Source organism: Odocoileus virginianus, chromosome 2, assembly GCF_023699985.2.
Source record: "Odocoileus virginianus isolate 20LAN1187 ecotype Illinois chromosome 2, Ovbor_1.2, whole genome shotgun sequence".
Lineage (NCBI taxonomy): Eukaryota > Metazoa > Chordata > Mammalia > Artiodactyla > Cervidae > Odocoileus > Odocoileus virginianus.
The window spans coordinates 35,032,053-35,058,057 of NC_069675.1; the positions used below are offsets into that span (position 1 = coordinate 35,032,053).

Genomic DNA, 26,005 nt, shown 5'->3' on the forward strand with positions numbered 1-26,005 from the left:
AAAGAAATGCAAAAAGGCATTTAGTTGCCTGTGGAGGCCTTACAAATAGCTGAGAAAAGAAGAGAAGCTAAAGACAAAGGAGAAAAGGAAAGATATACCCATCTGAATGCAGAGTTCCAAAGAACAGCAAGGAGAGATAAGAAAGCCTTCCTTAGTGATCCATGCAAAGAAATAGAGGAAAACAATAGAATGGGAAAGACTAGAGATCTCTTCAAGAAAATTAGAGATACCTAGGGAACATTTCATGCAAAGATGGGTGCCACGAGGGAATCCTTCAAGAAGTTGAAGTTGAATGGTTCTACAAAGACCTACAAGATTTTGTAGGATGAACACCCCAAAAAGATGTCCTTTTCATTATAGGGGACTGGAACACAAAAGTAGGAAGTCAAGAAATATCTGGAGGAACAGGCAAATTTGGCCTTGGAGTACAAAATGAAGCAGGACAAATAGAGTTTTGCCAAGAGAACACACTAGTCATAGGAAACACCGTCTTCCTACAACACAAGAGAAGACTACACATGGACATCACCAGATGGTCAATACTGAAATCAGATTGATTATATTCTTTGCAGCCAAAGATGAAGAAACTCTATACAGGCAGCAAAAACAAGATCGGGAGCTGACTGTGGCTCAGATCATGAACTCCTTATTGCCAAATTCAGACTGAAATTGAAGAAAGTAGGGAAAACCACTAGACCATTCAGGTATGACCTAAATCAAATCCCTTATGATTATACAGTGGAAGTGACAAATAGATTCAAGGGATTAGATCTGACAAATAGAGTGCCTGAAGAACTATGGATGGAGGTTCATGATATTATACAGGAGACAGGGATCAAGACCATCCCCAAGGAAAAGAAATGCAAAAAGTCAAAATGGCTGTCTGAGGAGGCCTTACAAATAGCTGAGAAAAGAAAAGAAGTGAAAGGCAAAAGAGAAAGGAAAAGATATACCCATTTGAATGCAGAGTTCCAAAGAATAGTGATGAGAGAGAAGAAAGCCTTTCTCAGTGGTCAATGCAAAGAAATAGAGGAAAACAATAGAATGAGAAAGACTAGAGAACTCTTCAATAAAATTGGAGATACTAAGGGAACATTTCATGCAAAGATGGGTACAATAAGGGACAGAAATGATAGGGACCTAACAGAAGCAGAAGATATTAAGAAGAGGTGGCAGGAATACACAGAACTATACAAAAAGATCTTCATGACCCAGATAATCACGATGGTGTGATTACTCACCTAGAGCCAGACATCCTGGAATGAGAGGTCAAATGGGCCTTAGGAAGCATCACTACGAACAAAGCTCGTAGAGGTGATGAAATTCCAGTTGAGCTATTTCCAATCTTAAAAGATGATGCTGTGAAAGTGCTGCACTCAAATGCCAGCAAACTTGGAACACTCAGCAGTGGCCACAGGACTGGAAAAGGTCAGTTTTCATTCCAATCCCAAAGAAAGGCAGTGCCAAAGAATGCTCAAACTACCACACAAGTGCACTCATCTCACATGCTAGCAAAGTAATGTTCAAAATTCTCCAAGCCTGGCTTAAACAGTATGTGAACTGTGAACTTCCAGATGATCAAGCTGGATTTAGAAAAGGCAGAGGAACGAGAAATCAAATTGCCAACATCCGTTGGATCATTGAAAAAGCAAGAGAGTTCCAGAAAAACATCTACTTCTGCTTTATTGACTATGCCAAAGCCTTTGACTGTGGGATCACAATAAACTGTGGAAAATTCTTCAAGAGATGGGAATACCAGCCTACCTGACCTGCCTCAATTCATGTCCATTGAGTCGATAATGCCATCCAGTCATCTCATCCTCTGTCATCTCCTTCTCCTCTAACCTTCAATCTTTCCCAGCATGAGGGTGTTTTCAAATGAGTCAGTTCTTCGCATCAGGTGGCCAAAGTATTGGAGTTTCAGCTTCAGCATCAGTCCTGCCAATGAATATTCAGGACTGATTTCCTTTAGGATGGACTGGTTGGATCTCCTTGCAGTCCAAGGGACTTTCAAGAGTCTTCTCCAACACCATAGTTCAAAAGCAATTCTTTGGTGCTAAGCTTTCTTTATAGTCCAATTCTCACATCCATACATGACGACTACTGGAAAATTACAAAAACATTTCAGGCTCCTCTGTCCTCCACTCTCTTGAGGAGTTTGCTCAAATTCATGTCCATTGAGTCAGTTAGTTTTATTTGGAATGCACTGTAGAGACGTTTGACATACGTCACTGAAAAGAATGACATGAGATCTATGTTGATTCTAGGGTCTGCATGGATAAAGTAATTTTCATTGTCCCTGACATCAGTTATATCTCAATACCAAATTTCTGAGAAATCACTCTAGGAATCACTCTCAACTGACTATTCTGACAAATTATAGTCATTTACAGGTGACACCTTCTCAGTTCAGATGTCATTTGGACCCAGAGACTGTATTGTCTGTTCCTGTTTCACAGATTCTGGGACCTGCTCATTTTTTACACCTGTATCACACAAGCAAGAGTTTCCTTTTCTATGTATTATGTTAAACATGATCCGACATCACACACAAATTAAAGTGTTCAAGAAGGGAAGGCTATGACCAAGTTTTCAATTGAACTGGGAGTAACACAAAGCCTAGTTATTCCAGAGCTATTGCTCAGGTTGCAAAATTAAAACTTTTTACCTAATTTAATCATGTATGTGAAGAGCTTGCTTACATTTGTATCAGAAGCCAAATAATCATATACTTACACAGTGTTGGCAATTATATGTTTCAGTTAGTACAGCCCTTTAAAAAATGATTTGGTAATGTGCATCAGGGATAATACATGCGTGTACCTTTTGAATTGGTATTTTAAATTTTACCCTAGATAATTTTTAAATATGGGGGATGTTGGTGGGAATGCAAATTAGTACAGCCACTATGGAAAACAGTGTGGAGATTTCTTAAAAAGCTGGAAATAGAACTGCCATATGACCCAGCAATCCCACTGCTGGGCGTACACACCGAGGAAACCAGATCTGAAAGAGACACATGCACCCCAATGTTCATCGCAGCACTGTTTATAATAGCCAGGACATGGAAGCAACCTAGATGCCCATCAGCAGACGAATGGATGAGGAAGCTGTGGTACATATACACCATGGAATATTACTCAGCCATTAAAAAGAATTCATTTGAATCAGTTCTAATGAGATGGATGAAACTGGAGCCCATTATACAGAGCGAAGTAAGCCAGAAAGATAAAGACCATTACAGTATACTAACACATATATACGGAATTTAGAAAGATGGTAATGATAACCCTATATGCAAAACAGAAAAAGAGACTCAGATGTATAGAACAGACTTGTGGACTCTGGGAGAAGGCGAGGGTGGGATGTTTCAAGAGAACAGCATCGAAACATGTATATTATCTAGGGTGAAACAGATCACCAGCCCAGGTTGGATGCATGAGACAAGTGCTGGGGCCTGGTGCACTGGGAAGACCAAGAGGGATTGGGCGGAGAGGGAGGTGGGAGAGGGGACCGGGATGGGGAATACATGTAAATCCATGGCTAATTCATTTCAATGTATGACAAAAACCACTGCAACGTTGTAAAGTAATTAGCCTCCACCTAATAAAAATAAATGGAAAAAAAATAAAAAAAAAATATGGGGGAAAAAGTTGTGTGTAGGAATATTTCCTTCACAGTATTTTTTAGGTAGTGAAAAATTAGAGGCAGAGTATGTAACAACAGGCACTTAGTAGATGGTTATGCCTACTTAATAGAATATCATGAAATTACTAAAATAGTCATTGGAAAAACTATAATATGGAAAAAGGAAGAATAAAAGTTGATTTATGCTATGATTTTAACTACTTAAAACACAAATATAAGAGAATATAAAAAAATAATAAAAGTTGTGTTAGGGTTATGGATTTTTTTCCTTCTATTTTAAAAATTTTTTTCTAATTATGCACAAATGTTTTACTGTTTAAAGTTAGCTTAAGCATTAGCAACATTTGCTTAAAATTTTTATTCTTAGAATCACACATCTTTGGCAATCCATGCTGAAATGGTACATAATTTCTGTTTACTAATGTTCAGCTGTTGGCAAACAAAGTCAATTTTTTAGCTAAGCAAATGTCAGTTGTTCCCATTGCACTTCTAAAATTACAATACAGCTATGAAATAATTGGCAGGGAAGGGTACTTTGGGGTAAACATGGAGAAAAGTCAAAGATTAAGAAAAGGAAAATGTCCACCTTTCCAGTCAGTGACAAAATCAGTGATAGAATAGGACCCAGTTTGAGATCTTACTTCTTAGAATGCACAGTACTAGTGTGCAAGATAGCAAATAATTAGGATGAAATCTGGTAAGTACTTGCATAGGCCACTGAACAGGCTAGGGGAAGATCTGGGAACTAGAGTAGGTATTCTAGATAAAGTAGATCCAAGAGCAAAGGTTTTTTGTTGTTTTTCAAAAGTCAGGGTGTGTTCAGAGAGCAGAGTAATCCCAGTGTCCTTAAAATAGGCTACCTATAACCTGCAGGATTAAAGAATCAGCCCGCAAGGCAGTAGAGGTGGGTTCCATCCCTGAGTCGGGAAGATTGCCCTGGAGAAGGAAATGGTAACCCACTCCAGTATTCTTGCCTGGGAAATCCTATTGACTGAGGAGACTGGCGGGCTACAGTCCATGTGGTTGCAAAAGAGTCCGACATGACTTAACAATAAATGACTAAACAGCAATAAAACCTACAGGATGGGTAGAAGCAGGTAATAAGAGATTAGTGGATGCTGAAGTTGGTCAGTCGCTAAGTCGTCTGACTTTTTTGTGAACCCATCAACTGTAGAACACCAGGCTCCTCTGTCCTTCACTCTCTCCTGGGTTTGCTCAAATTCATGTCCACTGAATGGGATGGTTTTATTTGGAATGCACTATAGAGACGTTGAAGATATGTTACTGAAAAGAATGACATGAGACCTACACTGGTTCTAGGATCTGCATAGAATTAACTGAAAGGGAGATGAGAGGAAGAAAAAGTTATGAGGACTCTGCAATAAACCATGATCTTCATTACATAAAATTACCTGGATTAGCACCCCCAGAATATATTTAAAATGGTTTAACCACGTTCTAACCAAGTTTTAGATCATTTGGGGTACTAATAGAATTAGCACATAATGTTGAATCAGATTGCAAAAGACTGTTTTAACTCTGTGGCCAGATTCAAAGTATTGAAACCAATAAATATGTTGAAAAGGCAAATTCTCAAAAGTAAAAGGATTTGTAATTCTAGAAGGCAGCAGATTATCAATAGCTGCATCCACATTCTGTGGAGTGGTGGGTTGCTTTAAGACATAACAGTCTCACGAGGAAGTAAAATTTTCTAAAGTATATACTGCTTTAACCTTCTAGGCAACTGGGGGTGTTGCTGAACAAAGACCTTAAAGAAGCCAGCTATATCCGTTAACAGCAGACAAGACTTTTTTGTTTAACGCGTTTAGATTTTTAAAGTTTCTTGTCCTAGAATATATCAGAATCCTTTCAGAACATGGATTCAGGCCCAAAGCCTTCCTGACTTAATAGAGAAGCAGATGCTGTTGCCACCGTAAGAACGGCTCAAAATCACTCCCTAGATGTGGCAGTACCTAAACATTTAATAAAAATTTACTAACCAAGTACTCTGAATTACTGGGCTAGCAGATCTTTCATTTCGGAAGCAATCATTTTAGGGTACCAAACTACCCACGTCTGGGCCGAGCCTCTGGCTTTTGTTTACAAACACAGAGGAAGGAGCGCCGCGGTCCGTTAAGTCGCAGGGCCGCGGAGCGGGCATCCCTCCTGGGAAGCGAGTCCGGTTCCCCCAGGAGGGCGGGGCGGGGAAAGGAGCCCTCCGGTCGCCGCGGGCCCAGCGGCCTCTGCCTTCCAGGCATCCCGAGCTGCCCTCGCTCCCAGTCCCCGCCGTCTCATTTGCCACCTCCCAACGCGTGACCCCGGCGCGTCGCGTCCCGGGCCGGTGGCAGACGCGGGGTGCGCCAAGCGGTCCCATGTGCCCCCTCCCTCTCGCGGCCGCCGCAGTCACCGCGCCCCGAACCCCGCTCCGGCTTCTCGGCAGAGGGCTCGCCGCCGCCATGTCTACCGCCCGGCCACTCAAATCCGTGGACTACGAAGTGTTCGGGAGAGTGCAGGGTAGGGGACCGCCCTACGCAGGAGGTCAAAGAGGTGTTGGGGAGGAAGACTAGAAAGCTGCGACAAGCACAGCCCATCTTTAGGAGCCCCTGCCCCCTTGTGCCTGGGACTTCCGCCCGGCCATGACACAGCAAGAACGGGCGGGAAGGAGACCAAGGGAGCATGCGCAGGAGAGCTGGGGCGGGCGGGGGAGGAGAGCGGAGACTCCTTAGGAGAAAGGCTGGGAGAAGAGGGAACAGCCGGGCGCTGGGAGTGGGCCACCTAAGGGGGTGCAAGGGGACCGGATCAAGAAGCCAAACTGAAGTGGGGGAGGAAAAGAGGAGGGTCCGTGAAATAGTGATCCCCGTTACTTGCCAGTGAAACTACTGTGGTTGACTTGTTTCAGAATAGACTCCTGGATGGTGTTGGAGGCTTCATTTTGTAGGATGATAATACTTTTGCTGGTGTAGCTCCTAAAGGAATTACTAAGTTGTTATCTTCTTTCTGTTACGTCATAAGTTTAAATCGTTGCAAAGGATGTAATGTCTGGCTTATAGGAACTACCATTATTTCTAAATTAAAATGTTAAAAATCACTGAAATTTATCCAGTGGAATATAAATATGGTGGTGATTTAATATTTGCCATCATTGATTCAAAACAGGAAGTGTTCAGTTCAGTTCAGTCACTGAGCAGTTTTGGATTTCTTGGGACTCCATGGCCTGCAGCTTGCCAGACTTCCCTGTCTATCACCAACTCCTGGAGCATGCTCAAACTCGTGTCCATAGAGCTGGTGATGACATCCAACCATCTCATCCTCTGTCATCCCCCTCTTCCTCCTGCCTTCAGTCCTTCCCAGCATCAGAGTCTTTTCAAATTAGTCAGTTCTTTACATCAGGTGACCAAAGTATTTGAGTTTCAGCTTCAGCATCAGTCCTTCCAATGAATATTCAGGACTGATTTCCTTTAGGATGGACTGGTTGAATCTCCTTGCAGTCCAAGGGAGTCTCAAGAGTCTTCTCCAATACCACAGTTCAAAAGCATCAATTCTTCTGGGCTCAGCTTTCTTTATAGTCCAACTCTCACATCCGTACATGACTACTGGAAAACCATAGCTTTGACTAGACTAGATTTGTTGGCAAAGTAATGTCTCTGCTTTTTATTATGCTGTGTAGGTTGGTCATAGCTTTTCTTCCAAAGAGCAAGTGTCTTTTAATTTCATGGCTGCAGTCACCATCTGCAGTGATTTTGCAGCCCAAGAAAATAAAATCTGTCATCGTTTCCATACATTTGCCATGAAGTAATGGGACAGGATGCCATGATCTTCATTTTCTGAATGTTGAGTTTAAAGCCAACTTTTTCACTCTCCTTTTTCACTTTCATCAAGAGGCTCTTTAGTTCTTCTTTGCTTTCTGCCATAAGGGTGGTGTCATCTGCATATCTGAGGTTATTGATATTTCTCCCGGCAATCTTGATTCCAGTTTGTGCTTCATCCAGCCCAGCATTTTGCATGATGCACTCTGCATATAAGTTAAATAAGCAGAGTGACAATATACAGCCTTGACGTACTTCTTTCCCAATTTGGAACCAGTCTGTTGTCCCCAGTTCTAACTGTGCCCAGTTCTAACTGTTGCTTCTTGACCTGCATACAGATTTCTCAGGAGACAGGTAAGGTGGTCTGGTATTCCCATCTCTTTTAAAAGAATTTTCCACAGTTTGTTGTGATCCACACAGTCAAAGGCTTTGGCATAGTCAATAAAGCAGAAGTAGGTGTTTTTCTGGAACTCTCCTTTTTTGATGATCCAGTGGGTGTTGGCAATTTGATCCCTGGTTCCTCTGCCTTTTCTAAATCCAACTTGAATATCTGGAAGTTTACCGTTCACATACTGTTGAAGTCTGGCTTGGAGAATTTTGAGCATTACTTTGCTTGCATGAGTGCAATTGTGCAGTAGTTTGAACATTATTTGGCATTGCCTTTCCTTGTGATTGGAATGCAAACTGACCTTTTCCAGTCCTGTGGCCACTGCTGAGTTTACCAAATTTGCTGGCATATTGAGTGCAGCACTTTCACAGCATTGTCTTTGAGGATTTGAAATATATCAACTGGAATTCCATCACCTCCACTAACTTTGTTCATAGTGATGCTTCCTTCCTAAGGTCCACTTGACTTTGCATTCCAGGATGTCTGGCTGTAGGTGAGTGGTCACACCATCATGGTTAAATGGGTCATGAAAATCTTTTTTGTACAGTTCTTCTGTGTATTCTTGCCACCTCTTCTTAATATTTTCTGCTTCTGTTAGGTCCATACCATTTCTGTCCTTTATTGTGCCCATCTCTGCATGAAATTTTCCCTTGGTATCTCTAATTTTCTTGAAGAAATCTCTAGTCTTTCCCCATTCAGTTGTTTCCTCTATTTCTTTGCATTGATCACTGAGGAAGGCTTTCTTACTTCTTGCTATTCTTTGGAACTCTGCTTTCAGATGGCTATATCTTTCCTGTTCGCCTTTGCCTTTAGCTTCTCTTCTTTTCTCAGCTATTTGTAGGGCCTCCTCAGACAACCATTTTTGCCTTTTGCATTTCTTTTTCTTGGGAATGGTCTTGATCCCTGCCTCCTGTACAATGTCGTAAACATCTGTCCATAGTTATTCAGTTACTTTGTCTATCAGGTCTAATCCCTTGAATCTATTTGTCACTTCCACTGTATAATCATAAGGGATTTGATTTAGGTCATACCTAAATGGTCCAGTGGTTTTCCCTATTTTCTTCAATTTAAGTCTGAATTTGGCAATAAGGAGTTCACAATCTAAGCCACAGTCAGCTCCCGGTCTTGTTTTTGCTGCCTGTATAGAGTTTCTTCATCTTTGGCTGCAAAGAATCAATCTGATTTCAGTATTGACCATCTGGTGATGTCCGTGTGTAGAGTCGTGTCTCGTGTTGTTGGAAGATGGTATTTGCTATGACCAGTGCATTCTCTTGGCAAAACTCTATTAGCCTCTGCCCTGCTTCATTTTATACGCCAAGGCCAAATTTACCTGTTCCTCCAGGTATTTCTTGACTTCCTACTTTTGTATTCCAGTCCCCTATAATGAAAAAGACATCTTTTTTGGGGTGTTAATTCTAGAAGGTCTTGTTGGCCTTCATAGAACCGTTCGACTTCAGCTTCTTCAGCATTACTGGTTGGGGCATAGACTTGGATTCCTGTGATATTAAATGGTTTGACTTGGAAAAGAACAGAGATCATTTTGCCATTTTTTGAGATTGCAGCCAAGTTTTCATCATACTTTTTCCTGTTTGAATTTGATTTCCATTCAATTTCCCCCACAGAATTTTACCTGAGTGTTATGGTTTAGTGGTTCTGATTGGTGACCCACTGAACTTTTCTGCAGTTTGTATGTACATATATATGTATGTATAATATATTTTCTTAATTTCCTTTGACCATAAAGCTCTATTCTTCTTTTTTTTTTTTATTCTGGCTTAAGTTACTATTGTGACTCTTATCAGAATACATTTGATGAAAATAATATAAATATATTTAAAAGTATGATAAACATTATTTAGAAGTTAAATTTGTTTGGAAATTTATTTCTTCAGGAGAAAGCTGGGGGTGTTTCATGAAACCTTGATTAGAGGGTTAAATTATCTTTGTATTTTGATACTTAGAGGTTTTTGCCCCTTGGGGCAATGTACCTGAATAAGCTAAAGAATGGGTGAAAGTATGTCTTTTGCAAAGAAATAGGCCCTTTTTTCAAATGTTAACTGGAAAGGGACATAGGAAAAGAAAATAAAGACAGACTACTGTTGTCTCCTCAAGACAGGTCAGTTTTAGGGGGAAAAAATATATATGGGATAAAGAAATTGATTATTTAAAATTATTCATGCCTTGTACGCTTCCTGCCTTACCATGTCTTTGGTATACCCAGGGACATGGTAATCTACATTGAAAACGGACACAGAGAGTCATTGAAACACATAAAATATGACATAAAATATGAAAATGGTGACAAAGGTCACTTGACAAAGTATTTTGTTTACTAGACAGATATGGGAGTAGTTGAGTGTGTGTGTGCACATGTACGTGTATGACATTTACTGAGAGTGTTCCATGTGCTGAGCATCCTACTGCATGTGGGCTCAGTCGTTTGTGTCTGACTCTTTGTGGCCCTGTGGACCACTGGCTGCCAGGCTGCTCTGTCCATTCGATTCTCCAGGCAAGAATACTAGAGTGGGTTGCCATGCCCTTCTCCAGAGGATCTTCCTGACCCAGGGATTGAACCTGAGTCTCTTATATCACCTACATTGGCAGGTGGGTGCTTTACCACTAGCACCACCTGGGAAGCCCCATACACAAACAGTCAGGTTTAAAAGTCAGCTTTAGGGCAATAGTCTCTGTTGTTTACAGTGTATTAAATGGAAAAGAATTGTTTTTCAGTCATTAAGTTGTGAGAGTACATGCATACTATTGGCTTATCAAGGCCTCGTATGTGGGAGGGACAAACCCATAGTCACAATATTTGCACATATATACACTGACATTTGCTGAGGATTTAGGATGTGCCAAGCTCTGTACTCATTTAATCCTCAACCCTATGACCTCAGCCAGCTTCCTCATTTAACAAGTAGAGAAATTAAGACATAGTGAAATAACTTTTCCAGGTTACAGTGAGTTAAGTGGTGGCAGTGGGGTTTGAACCATGGCCAGAGCCCATGCTCTTAGCCACTATATCCTATTGCTTCTCCTCTCAATGCCCTTTCCATATTTATTTTGCCTTTCTCCTAACCTACGCACTGAGCATGTACATAAACTGATGTAGGACATTTGGACCTGGACAGCTAGAGCATTCCAGATGATGCTAAGGATGTTTTTATGGTCATTTTGGCTCCAAGGACACTTGACCTGGTCAGTAAGCAGTCAGCTTATTCAAAACTGCAGTCTCTGACTCTGTTACTTGTTGGCACTGTTCCCGGTCTGTGTGTCTCTGTGTCTTACAGAACTGCTCACAGTGTTCTAGTGGCTTACCCAAGAAATAAATACAAACCATTAGCTTTTTGCCCGAGTCATAATAATAGTGTAGAAATTATTGACAATAAATAATGAAAACTTTAAAAAATTAATTTATAATATAAAATGAAAAATAAAGAGATCTTTAAAAAGTGTAGGATAATAAAAATCTTAGTGAATACTGGCTTGTTAGAGATAATGGTTATGAAAGTAAATTTACCATGGAGGAAGATACAAGGACATATAATATGAACAAAATATAGATTGATAAATTGTCATTAAAATATTTAAATGAAACTATTAATGAAAATTGCTTAAGTTATATAAAAATTAATATGGAAAAATGGAAAATGACTGTCCTGTCATGATAGAAATTGATCAATGAATTGAATTAGCTTGATGGATCTTATGACAGAAAATACTTTCTAGCCAAAAAGGTATGCTGTAATATTTATATTTAGAATGTTTGAATTTAAATCATCCTTGGGGACAAAATGGTAGTCAAAATGTTCCAGGAGTCAAATATACTCTGCCTTGTTCTCAAATACACATACCCTAATTTGCAAACAGACTGCATTTCAAGAAATAGTTAATAAGTTGGTTGTTTGAAACTCAGGAAAATTATTTATGGAAATAATATTACAAATAGTCTGTTTACTTCTCAGACCCTTCTGCAAAGTCCACACACAGAGCTGTAGCCTTGTTGACAGAAATAATAAATAAGCAATCTATAATAGGAAGAGGAAAGAGTTTTATTTCAGCCAAACTAAGGACTATAGCCTGGAAGATAGTCCCTCAGATAATTCTGAGGAACTGCTCTGGAGAAGCATGATTTCCAGCACAGTTTTGTATCTTATCAATGCCAAGAACATCTAACAAATTAGGGATTCATTCCTTCAAGATTTCAAAGAAATAGATTGTCTTGTACACAAGACACTAACCTTAGCACCTGAGAAGAAAGTCTTATCATCAAAGGAGCACCAGCATTGGTTTCCCAGAAAGGGAGGGATTTAATCTTTATTACTTAATTTATTTATTTATTATTTTTTGGCCACATTGTGTGGCATGCAGGGTCTTAGTTCCCCAACCATGGGTGTAACCCATGCCCCTTACAGTGGAAGCACAGTCTTAACCACTCGGTGGACAAGGGAGTCCCTTAATCTTTATTTTTAACATGAATATACTTTACTTCTTGGTAATATGCCCTTTTATTTAATAGTTAAAGCACATATACAGTGTATGTTTGATAAGCCACAAATAGGCTTTTTTAGTAAGCATAGAAGTCAAGTTAACTCTTGGTTGAGCCAGCATGACTTTCCCATACTTCAGTATGTGGACATTTCTTCCATCAGGCTGCCGCTGCTCTCCATTGCTGCACTTCTATCCCTCCCCCCATTTTTTTTAATAACAATTTTTTGTTGTTTTAGGGCAGTTTTAGAATTATAGAAAAGTTAGAAAGATACTACAGAGAATTCTTATATACTCCACATCCAGTTCCCCCTATGGTAAACGTCTTCCATTGTATGGTACCCTTGTCAGAACTGGTGAGCCAACATTGACACATTATTTTTAACTAAAGTCTGTTTTCTAAAGTCCTCTTGGATTCAGGATTCATCTAGGCTATTACATTGCATTTAGTCATTTTGTCCTCTTAGGTTTCTTTCTGCTGTGATAGTTTCTCAGACTTGCCTTGTTTTCCATGACCTTGACAGTTTGGAGGAGTGGTTTGAAGCTAGGTACCTTGTAGAATGCTCCCAAACTGGGATTTGTCTAGTATTTTTGTTTAAGACCAAGGTTGTGGCTTATCAGGAGGAAGACCGCAGAGGTGAAGTGCTTCTCTCTTCACACTGTATCAAATGTACACACTATCAACATAACTTAGCACTGTTGGTGTTAACCTTGATCACCTGGCTGAGATAGTGTTTGTCCACTCTTAAGTTTCTCTTTTTTCCCACCTCCCTTTCTGTCCTTTACTTTAGCTCCACGTTCTCAAGAAGCTCCATGCTTTTTCCCATCAACTTCTGCTGTGTTGGGAGCTTTAGGATGAGGGACAAGGGGAGTAGGGGACTGACCTGTGTTTTTAGAGCATTCATATCTATGGCATGGCTTATCATGTTCCTATAGATAATTAGTTATGGAGAATAATATCATCTGTAACTTTGAAAGAGGAACTGATTAAGCAGTGTATATAGATGCTTTACCATGCTCAGATGAATACTAACAACACTTGTAGAAGTGGATTGTGGCAGTATGTTAGTTTACCTGTACATTAGAAATTCAACAGTTCATTTTGATGGTGTTGACTCAGATTAGAATGGGAGTACCTTACTGGACTACAACAATAAATTTTCTTTAAGATTTCTTAAAATGAAAATTGAGATGAATTACTGAATAGTTTGGTTAGAAACCACATGATTTAGGTGTACATGATTTTCCTTTGTAGATAGGTAGGTGGAAAAGATGGGTTTTAGAGGTTGAAAATTTTAATACACTAAAGTCAAGAAATATGATTAATTATCTTTCTCATTTTCTTCCCTATAGCAGTTCATTTGTAATTCTATTCTATTTCTTGTTTTTTTTACTTCTCCAAATCCATTCTTTTTTCAACTATACTTATTTGTATACACATATCTGTGTCTCTAACTTGACAATAAAGCTGCTGCTGCTGCTGCTAAGTCACTTCAGTTGTGTCCGACTCTGTGCGACCCCATAGATGGCAGCCCACCAGGCTTCTCTGTCCCTGGGATTTTCCAGGCAGGAACACTGGAGTGGGTTGCCATTTCCTTCTCTGATGCTTGCAAGCGTGCTAAGTTGCTGCAGTCATGTCCGACTCTCTGTGACCCTATAGAGAGCAGCCCACCAGGCTCCTCTGTCCATGGGATTCTCCAGGAGTGGGTTGCCATTTCCTTCTCCGAGACAAGAAGGATGGCGTTTTAAAGGTCAAGCTAGCTTGTTTTTATATCCCCTACAGGCTGTGCTTCTGATATGGACTCCCATGTATCTCAAATTAAATTGAAGTGCTTGTGGATAGTTGGCTTAGAGAAGAAACAGTAGTATAATGGCTTTTAGACTATTTGAAAGATGCCATGGTGTGTAGCTCCAGAGGACAGATCCTAGATGGATGGTGAAAGGTGGAGGTGAGGCAGAATTTTATTCCTTAGAAGAAAGACCTTTCTAACAGTTAAAGATGTTTAAAGTCATTAAGAGCTACTTTGTAAGGTAATGACTGGATGGCTTCCTGCATTCAAAATTGACACATGCAGTCAAATCCCAGGATGAAGGGGGTACAGTTTAATATGAAAATTTGATTTTTCATGAAATGACGCTGATGTTTAAAATCCATCATATGGTTTCTTTAAATACATAATGCTTCTTTGTGGATTTAAAGTATGATTTGCTTTGCAAATATTCACCTCAGAGTTCCTGTCTGACACATCTTTTCACAAAGCAAGGTCCAGTTGCAGCTGATTGAGCCTGGACTGAGTGGCATATTGTATTTGAGTCACTCATGACCGAAGCGGCTGGTGTCTGTCCCAGTTTCTAGAGCAGTGTATCTGTAAAAATCCTGCATGTGTCACATCAGCTTCCCTTCTCTTTAGCAAGCAGGGTGGAAGCAGTGCAGAGAGGCCGTGAAAGCTCATGGAAGCATCATCTCCAATACAAGCCCAGTCCTGAGAGTGCTCAGTTCCAGCCAATGCTGATCAACTGCAGAAAATCTGTGGCCACGTTCACTTTTTTTCTATATGGACCTCCCTCTGTTACACAGTATGCTTCAAACTAGGGATCAGGATTTTCAGAAAGACTCTGGGAAAATTCCAAGTGTATTATAGAGCTTTGAACAGTTAGTTCCTGCATGGTTCACTGCTTCAGAAAGCTAATGGGCTGGAGGTCCCAACCCCTCTTGATACACATTCCTTCTAAGGCTTTAAAGTAAGGGTTGTGGTTGAGGGGCCCAATAAAAAACACCACTCTTCATTATCTGAATTATTGACAAGTCCACTCCAGTATTCTTGCCCAGAGAGTTCCATGGACAGAGGAGCATGGTAGGCTGCAGTCCATAGGGTCGCACAGAGTTGGACACTACTGAAATGACTTAGCTCGCACACACACGCACAGGACAATGAGTAAGGCAGAGTTTTGGGGATGTGGTGTCAGTCTTCAGCAAGTGAACTTTATAATGATCTATACTGCAGAATTGAACACAGCACCCCTGACACCAGCAGGGCTTCCTCCATGGGCAGAACAGAAGGGGTGATTCCTTTGAGTAACTAGTTCCCAGAAAGAAAAGGAGGAAGCACCTGGCCTATGTATGCTTCTCCTTCCAAACTTACCCATTGGACTGCATGTCCTCAACGAGGAGTCAGGAACAGGTAAAGAGTGGCCAGGAGTGATACATGAATGGATATTTCTCCTCATTAAAGGAACTATTACAAGGGCAAAGAAACTTTCTCCTCCAGAAATTAGCTATAAAATCTAAAGCACACGTGCATGCTCAGTAGGTCAATCATGTCTGACTCTTGGCAACCCCGTGGTCTGTAGCCTGCCAGGCTCCTCTGTCCATAGAGTTTTCCAGGCAAGAATACTGGAGTGGGTTGCCATGCCCTCCTCCAAGGGATCCTCCTGACCCAGGGATTGAACCACATCTCTTGCATCTCCTGCTTTGGCAGGTGGATTCATTACCACCCAGTCACCTGGGAAGCAACTTGCCGCTATTATCACTATGTAATTTACAACATTTCCATCACCCCCCACCAAAGGATTCCTGCCCACAGTTCCCTTCATTCCCTGCTCCTCACCTGCCCCATCCCTCAGGGATATCACGGAGAAAGTCTCTGCGATTTCCTTGGGTTTTCCCTCATGGTTTCTAGATGGCTGTTGTAGCTCCAGTCATTACATTCACCATATAGTTAGGAGGAGAGGATGCAAAGATGGACCCTTGGCTGAGTCAGCCCCTGTCAATGAGCTTTCTTGAAAGCTTCAGCTAATGTCTCAACTTACATCTCATGGGCCCTCCCTCTTAGAAGGAAGATTGGGAAATGCACAAAAGCATGTTGCTGCCCCAAAGTAACATAAGAATTTTGTTAGAAAAGAAGGGGAAAGTGGATTTTGTGTAGGCAACTAATGGTGTCTGCCACAGATATTCATATATTAATTACATTTAACAGCATACTAATTACATTTGGTATTATTTTTCAAGTCTTGATGCGAAAGGACATATTTCAGAAAACCTTTGATCTCTGTGGTCTCAGTCTCAAAGCATTTCATTTATAACCAAGACAACCTGAATTTCTGTTAAGTACGTATTGAATCATTCATATATGATTTATCTCAGTCTTATGTTTTTTCAATTGAATCGCTGCTTAAAGCAATGGGTAGATCCGTCCTGGGTATTCATTGGAAGGACTGATGTTGAAGCTGAAACTCCAATACTTTGGCCACCTGATTCGAAGAGCTGACTCATTTGAAAAGACCCTGATGCTGGGAAAGATTGAGGGCAGGAGGAGAAGGGGACGACAGAAGATGAGATGGTTGGATGGTATCACCGACTCAAAGGACATGGGTTTAGGTGGACTCTGGGAGTTGGTGATGGACAGGGAGGCCTGGTGTGCTGCAATTCATGGGGTCACAAAGAGTCGGACATGACTGAGCGACTGAACTGAACTGAACACTTGTATTATCTACTCAATTTGTCAAGCAGTATGAACTTAGCCTACAATTAATTCTCTTAAATGTAAAGGAGAGTCCTTTAGTTCTACTGTGTTAAGATTTGTTTAATAAATGTGTGTGTGCCTTTACCATTCATGGTTACAGATACAGTCACCATATTCTACTAAAGTTTCTTAGTCCCAAGTCCTCTATGTTGTATAAGACAACTAATTAAAACATATATTTTTTCAATTTTTATGGTCATTAAGCCATTATTTATAAGCAACATACTCATATTACTATTTCTTAATTTGTCAACTTAAGCATTAGTTAGTGACTTTTTGCTATCCTTTATAGTATATAATATATAAATACACAGACACATGCACCAAACACTCTATATTATCCTTTAGATAAAGTAGTAAAGTTATACTAGAATCAACACAGAATTCTTATAATTTTTTCCGGCATCAAGTGCAGTAAATTTTCATCATCACTTTGAAGTGAAATTTAAATTCTAATCAATATAGTTGCATGTATATTTGTAATGTTAATAATAAATTATTACAGGACAATAAAACATTTCACTTAAATATTTATCCGCTGGTTGTTCTATCATTCAACAACTATGTTGTTTTCATTTAACAACTATGTGCAAAGGTCTGGTCTAGATGTTGGGGACACAGTGGTTAATGAGACAGAGAAAATTAGGCCCAAATATAACTTACAGTGTAGACAGGAAATTTTAAAAAGTAAACAAATCCATAATAATACCATACAGTAATTGGTGTTATGCGTATCCCAGAAATATATAGGGGTGCACTGCTGTTTTAGAGAAATTTGGTTAGGGAATATTTCTCTGTGGAGGTGACATTGGTGCAGAGACATGAATGATGAGAAGGAGCCAGTTGTGAGGAGAGCAGAGGGAAGACCATTTCAGGCAGAGGGAGCAGTAAATGCAAAGGCTCTGAGGCAGGAATATGCTTGGCATTTTGAGGGGCACAAAGAAGAAAAATCTGGCTGCAATGGAATGAGCAAAGGAGAGTCATAAGAGGTGAGACAGAGATTAGAAAGGGACAGGGACCTGGAGGCTGTGGTAACCAGAGTATCTTTTATGTGAGTGTAATTGGAAGCTACCAGAGAGTTTCAGGGTGTGGAAGAAGTGATTTCACTTAAGGAAAGAAGACCACTGTGGCTGAGACTAGACTATAGGAGGGCAGAGCTAGACGTAAAGAGACTAGTGAAGGGGGCCACTGCTGTGGGTCAGTAGAGAGATTAGGATAACTAGGACTAGGCTGTAAAGACATTATCCATTTTTCTAGAAACAGTTGAAACAGAATTTTTTTTTTTTTAGCAAGTCTTAAACGAAATTTGAGACTATAAATAATTGGTAAAATGAGTGCAATGACATGGTTTTGAATATTTGACCATGTATGGTATCCGAATAACCCATGATCTTGATTTTGGGACTTGGCATGTGTTCTTCCATTTGTAATGTTGTTCCTTTCTCATCATGCTAAATTTTACTCATCATCCAAGTCTCAATTCTAAGCATATTTTCAATAAGCCTTCTCTAAAATCACCCAAGGGCTGTCATTTGCTTGTCCTATGAACTCCCACTTACATCCTGATTTATGCATTTTACAACTCATAATTGTTCTTTTTTTATTTATTAAAATTTTCCCCCATTTTTATTGAAATATAATTGATAGTACTGTATATGTTTTTGGGGGGCTTCCCAGGTGGCTGAGTGGTAAAGAATCTGCCTGCCAATGCAGGAGACAGAGGTTTGATCCCTGGGTCAGAAAGATCCCGTGGAGAAGGAAATGGCAACCCACTTCAGTATTCTTACCTGGGAAATCCCATGGACAGAAGAACCTGGCATGCTACAGTCCATAGAGCTGCAAAGAGTCAGACATGATTTAGAGACTAAACAACAACTGTATAAGTTTAAGGTATACATCGTAATGATGTGACATATACATCATGAAATTATTATCATAGTAAGTTTAGTAGTGAATATCCATCTTCTCATATAGGTGCATATATGAGATGCATCATCTCATAAATGAAAAAGATTTTTTGCCTTGTGGTGTGAGCTCTAAGGATTTACTCTCTTAATGATTTTCATATGTTGTATATTATATCTCTAGTACTTAATGATTTTATAACTGAAAATTTGAATCTGTTTTTAACTACCTCTAACTACCTTTTAACCTTTTTTTACCTTTTAACTACCTTTTAACTACTGTTTTGTCTGTCTTCCCCACTAGACTGTAAGCTCCTAGATGCCAGGGACTATCTTATTTACTCATCTTATTCTATGCATTTAGAATTAGACAATTAATGAATAGTTGTTAAGTGAATAATCAGAATGTCTAATAGTGTGCTTATCATGAGTTGCCGAATTCTTAGATTACTTGTGTGAAACAACTATTTCATTAACAGAGTAGAGTAGGTAATTTCCTTCACCTTGCACTGTGTTGGATAACTCTTAGAAAAACTCCTGAAACCCTTTCACATTAAGAACATGGCCTTTTTGTCATCTGTTTGCAGATAGACGGTGGAATGGCTGCTGGGGATTGGTAAATGTTGAAAGGATGTCGCTCTCCACCAGGAGTCGGGGTGGGATGGAGTGGGGCTTGGGAATGGGCAGCTTGTTGTTACTCCCTTTCCGGCAGCTCCTGGGTTTCTGGCAGTGGAGGGTAAGGGCCGAGGGAGCAGCCTGAGTGGTAGATTGTGCCTGCTCCGCTCCAACACCAAGGCCAGTTAGAGTTCAGCACAGGGATTTCTTGCCTTTTCTTTGTCTGTAGTTTCTTTCATGTAGTGTTGCTGAATTGTGAAGTAGCTGAAGCAATATTGATATGCAGGTATATGATTTATTATCAACACGAATTTGAACATTAGTGGGGAATGCATCAGATCTGCAGTACTCTGCGAAGTTGAAGATTCCTTACCTGAGATATAAATCCTTTTCAGGCCTTTCCCAGACCTTCCTTTAAGGTGGAGCTAACCTCTAAACTGTAGTGGGCAGAGGAATTACCTGGAGAGCATGTTAAAACTGGATTCCTGGATGCAACCTGCAGAGTTTCTGTTTTTTTAGTTCTGGGGGAGGAGCCTGAGAAAGTGATTTTTCTAAAAATCCTCTCAGGTGATGCTATTGCCTCTGGTTCCTGGACTACTCTTTGAGTAGGAAAGAGCTGGACTGTGTTTCCAGTTTCTGTTTACTTTAGTTGCATGTGCTTTCTTTTCTTGGTGCTAACATCATTTGGGGCTGTTCACTGTTGAGAAACTCAGAAGGAATATGCACAATATGCTTGGACCCAAACCTTCAACTCTGCTCAGTCAGCATCTTCCGGGATCCCCTCTCCCTTAGGATACAATGACTGCATGCTCCTCCACAGTTCTGCCTGTTTTGTTTCTCTCTTCTACATGGTCTGGTTGACCAGAAGTTTCTCTTGGGTTTTTTACCCATTCCTTTTAAATATATCTACTAACTTGTGTCTTTCCCTCCATCTATATAATAGATTGCTGTTCTGATTCTCCTTCAAATCAGTATTCCTCACTCATCATTCTTCCACATTTTATAGGTTTCTTTTAAAATCTTTTTTATAGCCTCATAATCATTTCATTTGTGATACTATCCAGTCTTTATTGCTCAACTTTTTCTTTTTCTTCATATTCATCTGGTACCACAGTACACTCCCCTCAGGAAACAAATAATATTCCTTGTTATAAATCTGCTTACAAAACTATATAAAATTATCTAAGCCACTGGTCTCATCTTCTGTATCATTTTAACCAGGCTCAATTGCTGTTTGGAAAAGCAATTGACCTCTCTGAAATTGATTTGATCTATCCCCTGTGATTTGCCAATATTTTTTCTAATTTTTAATAATTGAGGTATAATTTACATTTGGTAATATTTACCCTTTTTAGTGTACAGTTGAATGAATTTTCATAGATGCCTAAGTCATGTAAGCACCATCAGCACATCTGAGACATAAAACAGTCCAATCACCCCCAAAAGTTCCCTTGTGCTCCTTCCTGGCACCCCTCTTCTCCTCACTCCCAGTCCTTGGCAATCACAGATCAGTGTCCTGTCTCTGTAGTTTTGTCTTTTCCAGAATGTGGAATTAAAATAGAAATGTTTTATTACATTTAAACTTGAATTTAGTCCTTGCCTTAAAAGAAATCATTCTAAAAGTTGAGGGTGGGTAAATTTTATGCCAGCATACTCAGCTCTTCTTGTAGTAATTATTTTGTTTTATTTAGCATTTTAATAGAATGATGTGCAGTTTGGCATTTCATTGTACTTTGGTTTCAGGACATTGTTCTTTTTCTCCAAAATAGTCTTTCTTTTCTCTTTTTGTTTTAAAAGGAAAGAATTTTTAAAAAAGCACTTTCTGAAGGCATTCAGATGTTAAAGGTTTTGTTTATTTCATTTACTTACTGTTTAATAAACTAGAAAGCTAATTCAGGAAATATATAAGTTTTTTAAAGGTAGACAAACTAACATTTCTTTTCATCTTTCTTTCATACAGGTGTTTGCTTCAGGATGGTAAGTCAGTACAATCTCTTTGTTATTTTCTGCCGTCTCTGCCCTCCCTCCACTGTTATTTCTAGTTACAGAGACAGAGCAGTTATCTATGTACTTAGTTCTAATCTTGTCCTTGACAGTGAATGAGGAAATATTTGTACTTCTTTCAAATTACTGGCTGAGATTTTTATGAAGACTGTCTTTAAAAGCAGTCTATTAAAAAAAGACTAGTTACAGACTAGCAGTCCATTACAGCCTTCCTAGTTTTTCATTAATATTTCTGTGAATTTCAAAAGTTCCTCTCTGGGGTGATCCAGTTAAACATTTTGGTTATATATGCTTAATGCTGAAGTGACTGAGCAAACACACACACATGTTTGATACAAAGTGTGGGAAATTCCACTTGTCCAGGATGGAAGTATCTTTCCAAACAAGGATACACATCTTGAAATGCAGAATGAGAAATGCCCATGTTGAATAAGGAAGTGACTCCAAGGTGAAAGAAAGTGGTAGTTGCCCAGTTGTGTCCAACTCTTTGTGACCCTACACTTTGTGAGCCCACCAGGCTCCTTTGCCCGTGGAATTCTCCAGGCAAGAATACTGGAGTGGGTGGCCATTCCCTTCTTCAGAGGATCTTCCCGACCCAGGGGTAGAACCTGAGTCTCCCGCTGGAAACGCTTTACCGTCTGAGCCGCCAGGGAAGCCCCTAGGTTTTTAAAGTTAAAACCCCTTGTTGCCTTTTAAATATTTATTTTAAAATATCTACTTGTTTTAAAATACTTTAAGATTATCTATTTTTAAAATCTGGTACTCCTTTCTTAAAAGTTAAAGGTGGCATATATTTTCACCTACTTTTTAAGCTGGGAGTCACTAGCTAGGTCCCTGTTCCTAACCTCTGAGAGTTTGAACAGGTTGCCGTAAGTCAAGTCTCCGTATTTTGAGATAGACCCTCCCCTGCAATTCAGATAGTTTCCTTTTTCATTTTTCTCTGGGAAGACTTTTTTTCCAGAACCAGCCCTTAAGCAACCCTAGCTGTAATCATCTTGGTTTGTATTGCTCCATTTAGTTGAGCATACGGAGTGCACAGCTCTCGGTCGCCCTGGCCTCCAATTAGGAGAAAAGCATGTTTCTAACAAGTGCTGGTAGACTGGTCCCACGGAATTTTGTTGTGATGTAGTTAAAGTAATTCAAAATCAAAATGTTTCTGGGTTTTCATGTGTCAGTAGCGTAACTAAATTTGGAATTGGGAAAAGGAATTTTAAGAAAGAATGATTGGAGAAATAAATTTACTCATAGGCAATTATAATACTTGTGGCAAGTACAGAGTCAAGAGAAAACGTCAGAATCTTCTCTTTCAGTACTTCGTATTGATTGTAACTGGATATTTTTCTTCAGTGACTGAGTATCTTGGAGTGATCATTGTTTGGAACCCAGATTGACAGTGTAGTTTAGCATTAGGAGATTGTGAGGGCAATGCGACTGAGTTTTATGGATTCCAAAAGAATCATGGATAATGTTTTCTGAAATAATTCCCACCATCAGTTTATTTTCTCACAACATGCTTGTCTTTACTGAATGTGGAATGTAGCAAAACAAAACAAAAGCCATTTAAATGAAGGTTCTTGTAAATGTAGGTATTACCAGAGGTCAGCTACATAATTTTTAGCATAGACTATATTTTAGAAAAAAATTAATGAGCTTTTGGTGACCATACTTTTTTGAAAGTTAGGATCAAGTGTGACACTGGACTTTGTCTCTCTTGTTTTCTCCTGAAACCAGTACACTGAAGATGAGGCTAGGAAAATTGGAGTGGTTGGCTGGGTGAAGAATACGAGCAAAGGCACTGTGACAGGCCAAGTGCAAGGCCCTGAAGAGAAAGTCAATTCCATGTAAGTAATAAGGCTAGTAACACACTTGTGTGATTTATGTTTGGCTGGACAATAAGAATAGAATTGATGGGCCAATTTTTGTTTGTAGACTATCACTAAACTAACATGTTTTGACGTAGACCAGCACAGAAATTCTTAAAGTTGAGAGTGGAATTTCTACTTTCAGGAATGGATTTCCCACTTGGGCAGACCCTCAGAAGGGACTTTAGCATCATTCTCCAATCTGTATAAACTGTGTTCTCTCAGTCTCCTGTCATATAAGGGAGACATCCAGGGTCAAGGATTTCTCATCTTAAGTGGTTGTGACAGGAGCAGGAGCATAGTGCTCCAGAATGGTTCTTAAAGTTCTTAAAGAACCTGCAAGGCAAAAAGGTTGCCATTTCCTTTGTATTGTTTAATTATCTTATTTGTCTAATTGTAATTTTATTTGTGCTGTCAATTAAAGTCACGTTTGCTGAGCTGTATAGTTATTATAGTAAGAGTCGTTGAAGTGCAAAGGACATCAGATTCAGTCATAGAGAAGTGTCTGTGCACTCAGTGTCGTTTTCAAAGATCTTATCTTTTCAGTTTCCTAATGTCCACTGCTCTTTGTAGTCTTTTTTTTTTTTTAATAAAAATGACTCCTATTTATCGAGCATTTGCAACATATTAGGTAATATGCTAAATACTATACATGGATTATCTCATTTAATCTACACAATAGATCTTATGAGATCAGTTCAGTTAAGTCACTCAGTCGTGTCCGACTCTTTGCAACCCCATGAATCACAGCACGCCAGGCCTCCCTATCCATCACCAACTCCCAGAGTTTACCCAAACTCATGTCCATCGAGTCGGTGATGCCATCCAGCCATCTCATCCTCTGTCGTCCCCTTCTCCTCCTGCCCCCAATCCCTCCCAGCATCAGGGTCTTTTCCAATGAGTCAACTCTTTGCATGAGGTGGTCAAAGTACTAGAGTTTCAGCTTCAACATCAGTCCTTCTAATGAACACCAGGACTGATCTCCTTTAGGATGGACTGGTTGGATATCCTTGCAGTCCAAGGGACTCTCAAGAGTCTTCTCCAACACCACAGTTCAAAAGCATCAATTCTTCAGTGCTCAGCTTTCTTCACAGTCCAACTCTCACATTCATACATGACCACTGGAAAAACCATAGCCTTGACTAGGTGGACCTTTGTTGGAAAGTAATGTCTCTGCTTTTTAATATGCTATCTAGGTTGGCCATAACTTTCCTTCCGAGGAGTAAGCATCGTTTAATTTCATGTCTGCAGTCACCCTCTGCAGTGATTTTGGAGCCACAAAAAATAAAGTCTGCCACTGTTTCCACTGTTTCCCCATCTACTTCCCATGAAGTGATGGGACCAGAAGCCATGATCTTCGTTTTCTGAATGTTGAGCTTTAAGCCAACTTTTTCACTCTCCTCTTTCACTTTCATCCAGAGGCTTTTTAGTTTCTCTTCACTTTCTGCCATAAGGGTGGTGTCATCTGCATATCTGAGGTTATTGATATTTCTCCTGGAAATCTTGGTTCCAGCATGTGCTTCTTCCAGCCCAGCGTTTCTCATGATGTACTCTGCATATAAGTTAAATAAGCAGGATGACAATATACAGCCTTGATGTACTCCTTTTCCTATTTGGAACCAGTCTGTTGGTCCATGTCCAGTTCTAACTGTTGCTTCTTGACCTGCATACAGGTTTCTCAAGAGGTGGGTCAGGTGGTCTGGTATTCCCATCTCTTTCAGAATTTTCCACAGTTAGTGGTGATCCACAAAGTCAATAAAGCAGAAATAGATGTTTTTCTGGAACTCTCTTGCTTTTTCGATGATCCAGCGGATGTTGGCAATTTGATCTCTGGTTCCTCTGCCTTTTCTAAAACCAGCTTGAAAATCCATAAGTTCTTGGTTCATGTACTGTTGAAGCCTGGCCTGGAGAATTTTGAGCATTACTTTACTAGCATGTGAGATGAGTGCAATTGTGTGGTAGTTTGAGATAGGTACTCATTAATACCCAATTTATTTTATTTTGTTGTTTGCACTTTGGTTTTGTTTTCTTTACATAATGTTTTCAGATTTCAAAAGCGATACTTTTTTGCTTGTTGTAGTAAATGAAGTAATAAAATGCAGAGAGGTATAAAAGCAAAGCCAGTAATTGCCCCCTCCCCTCTACTTCCCTCTCTTTTATGTAACCTGGGCCAGTGACTTTGTGAATCCTTTCTGAAGCTTTCTTTTTCACTTACAATTTTTAATTGTACATTTATAGTTAGGGTTTTGCTTGTTTTTACTGAAATAGAAACTTTGTGCATGTTTTTCTGTTACTACTTCTTTTTTTTACTTTATGGACATTCAACAATCAGGAAATATATAACTACCAACTCCTTATTTTTTTCCAGTTTCTTTATATACAAGTAAGTACATATTTGCGTTTTTCTTAAATCATACCTCAACTTGAAGAGTGGGGTCCAAAGTTCAATTTGATAACATGTGGGGTAATATTTAATGGAAAAAAGTTATATTTTTCAGTAGTCACAAAATGCACAAATGAGAAGACTATGATACTTACATTATGTTATTATTTAGTCGCTAAGTTGTGTCTAACTCTTTGTGACCATTTGGACTGTAGCCTGCCAGCCTCCTGTGTCCGTGAGATTTCCCAGGCAGGAATACTGGAGTGGCTTGCCATTTTCTTCTTCACGGGATCTTCCCAATCCAGGGATCGAACCCATGTCATTAGCAGACAGATTCTTTACCACTGACATTATACAGACTAATATTTTTTTTTTAGTTCAATG

The 26,005-nt window shown here is 39.7% G+C and overlaps 1 protein-coding gene across 8 annotated transcripts in view; it reads left to right on the forward strand.

Annotated features, from left to right (window-relative positions):
* ACYP2 (acylphosphatase 2) overlaps positions 1 to 26,005 on the forward strand; it is a 313,536-nt gene that overhangs the window by 134,563 nt on the left and 152,968 nt on the right. For 6 of the 8 annotated variants that reach the window (XM_070478372.1, XM_070478378.1, XM_070478368.1 and 3 more), the window contains exons 3-4: positions 21,333 to 21,349; positions 23,108 to 23,217. In XM_070478372.1, the coding sequence (XP_070334473.1) occupies positions 21,333 to 21,349; positions 23,108 to 23,217 (127 nt within the window). Of the gene's footprint in view, positions 1 to 5,848; positions 6,163 to 21,332; positions 21,350 to 23,107; positions 23,218 to 26,005 lie in introns of those variants that run through there. The other 2 variants (XM_070478369.1, XM_070478380.1) reach the window with 2 other exon arrangements.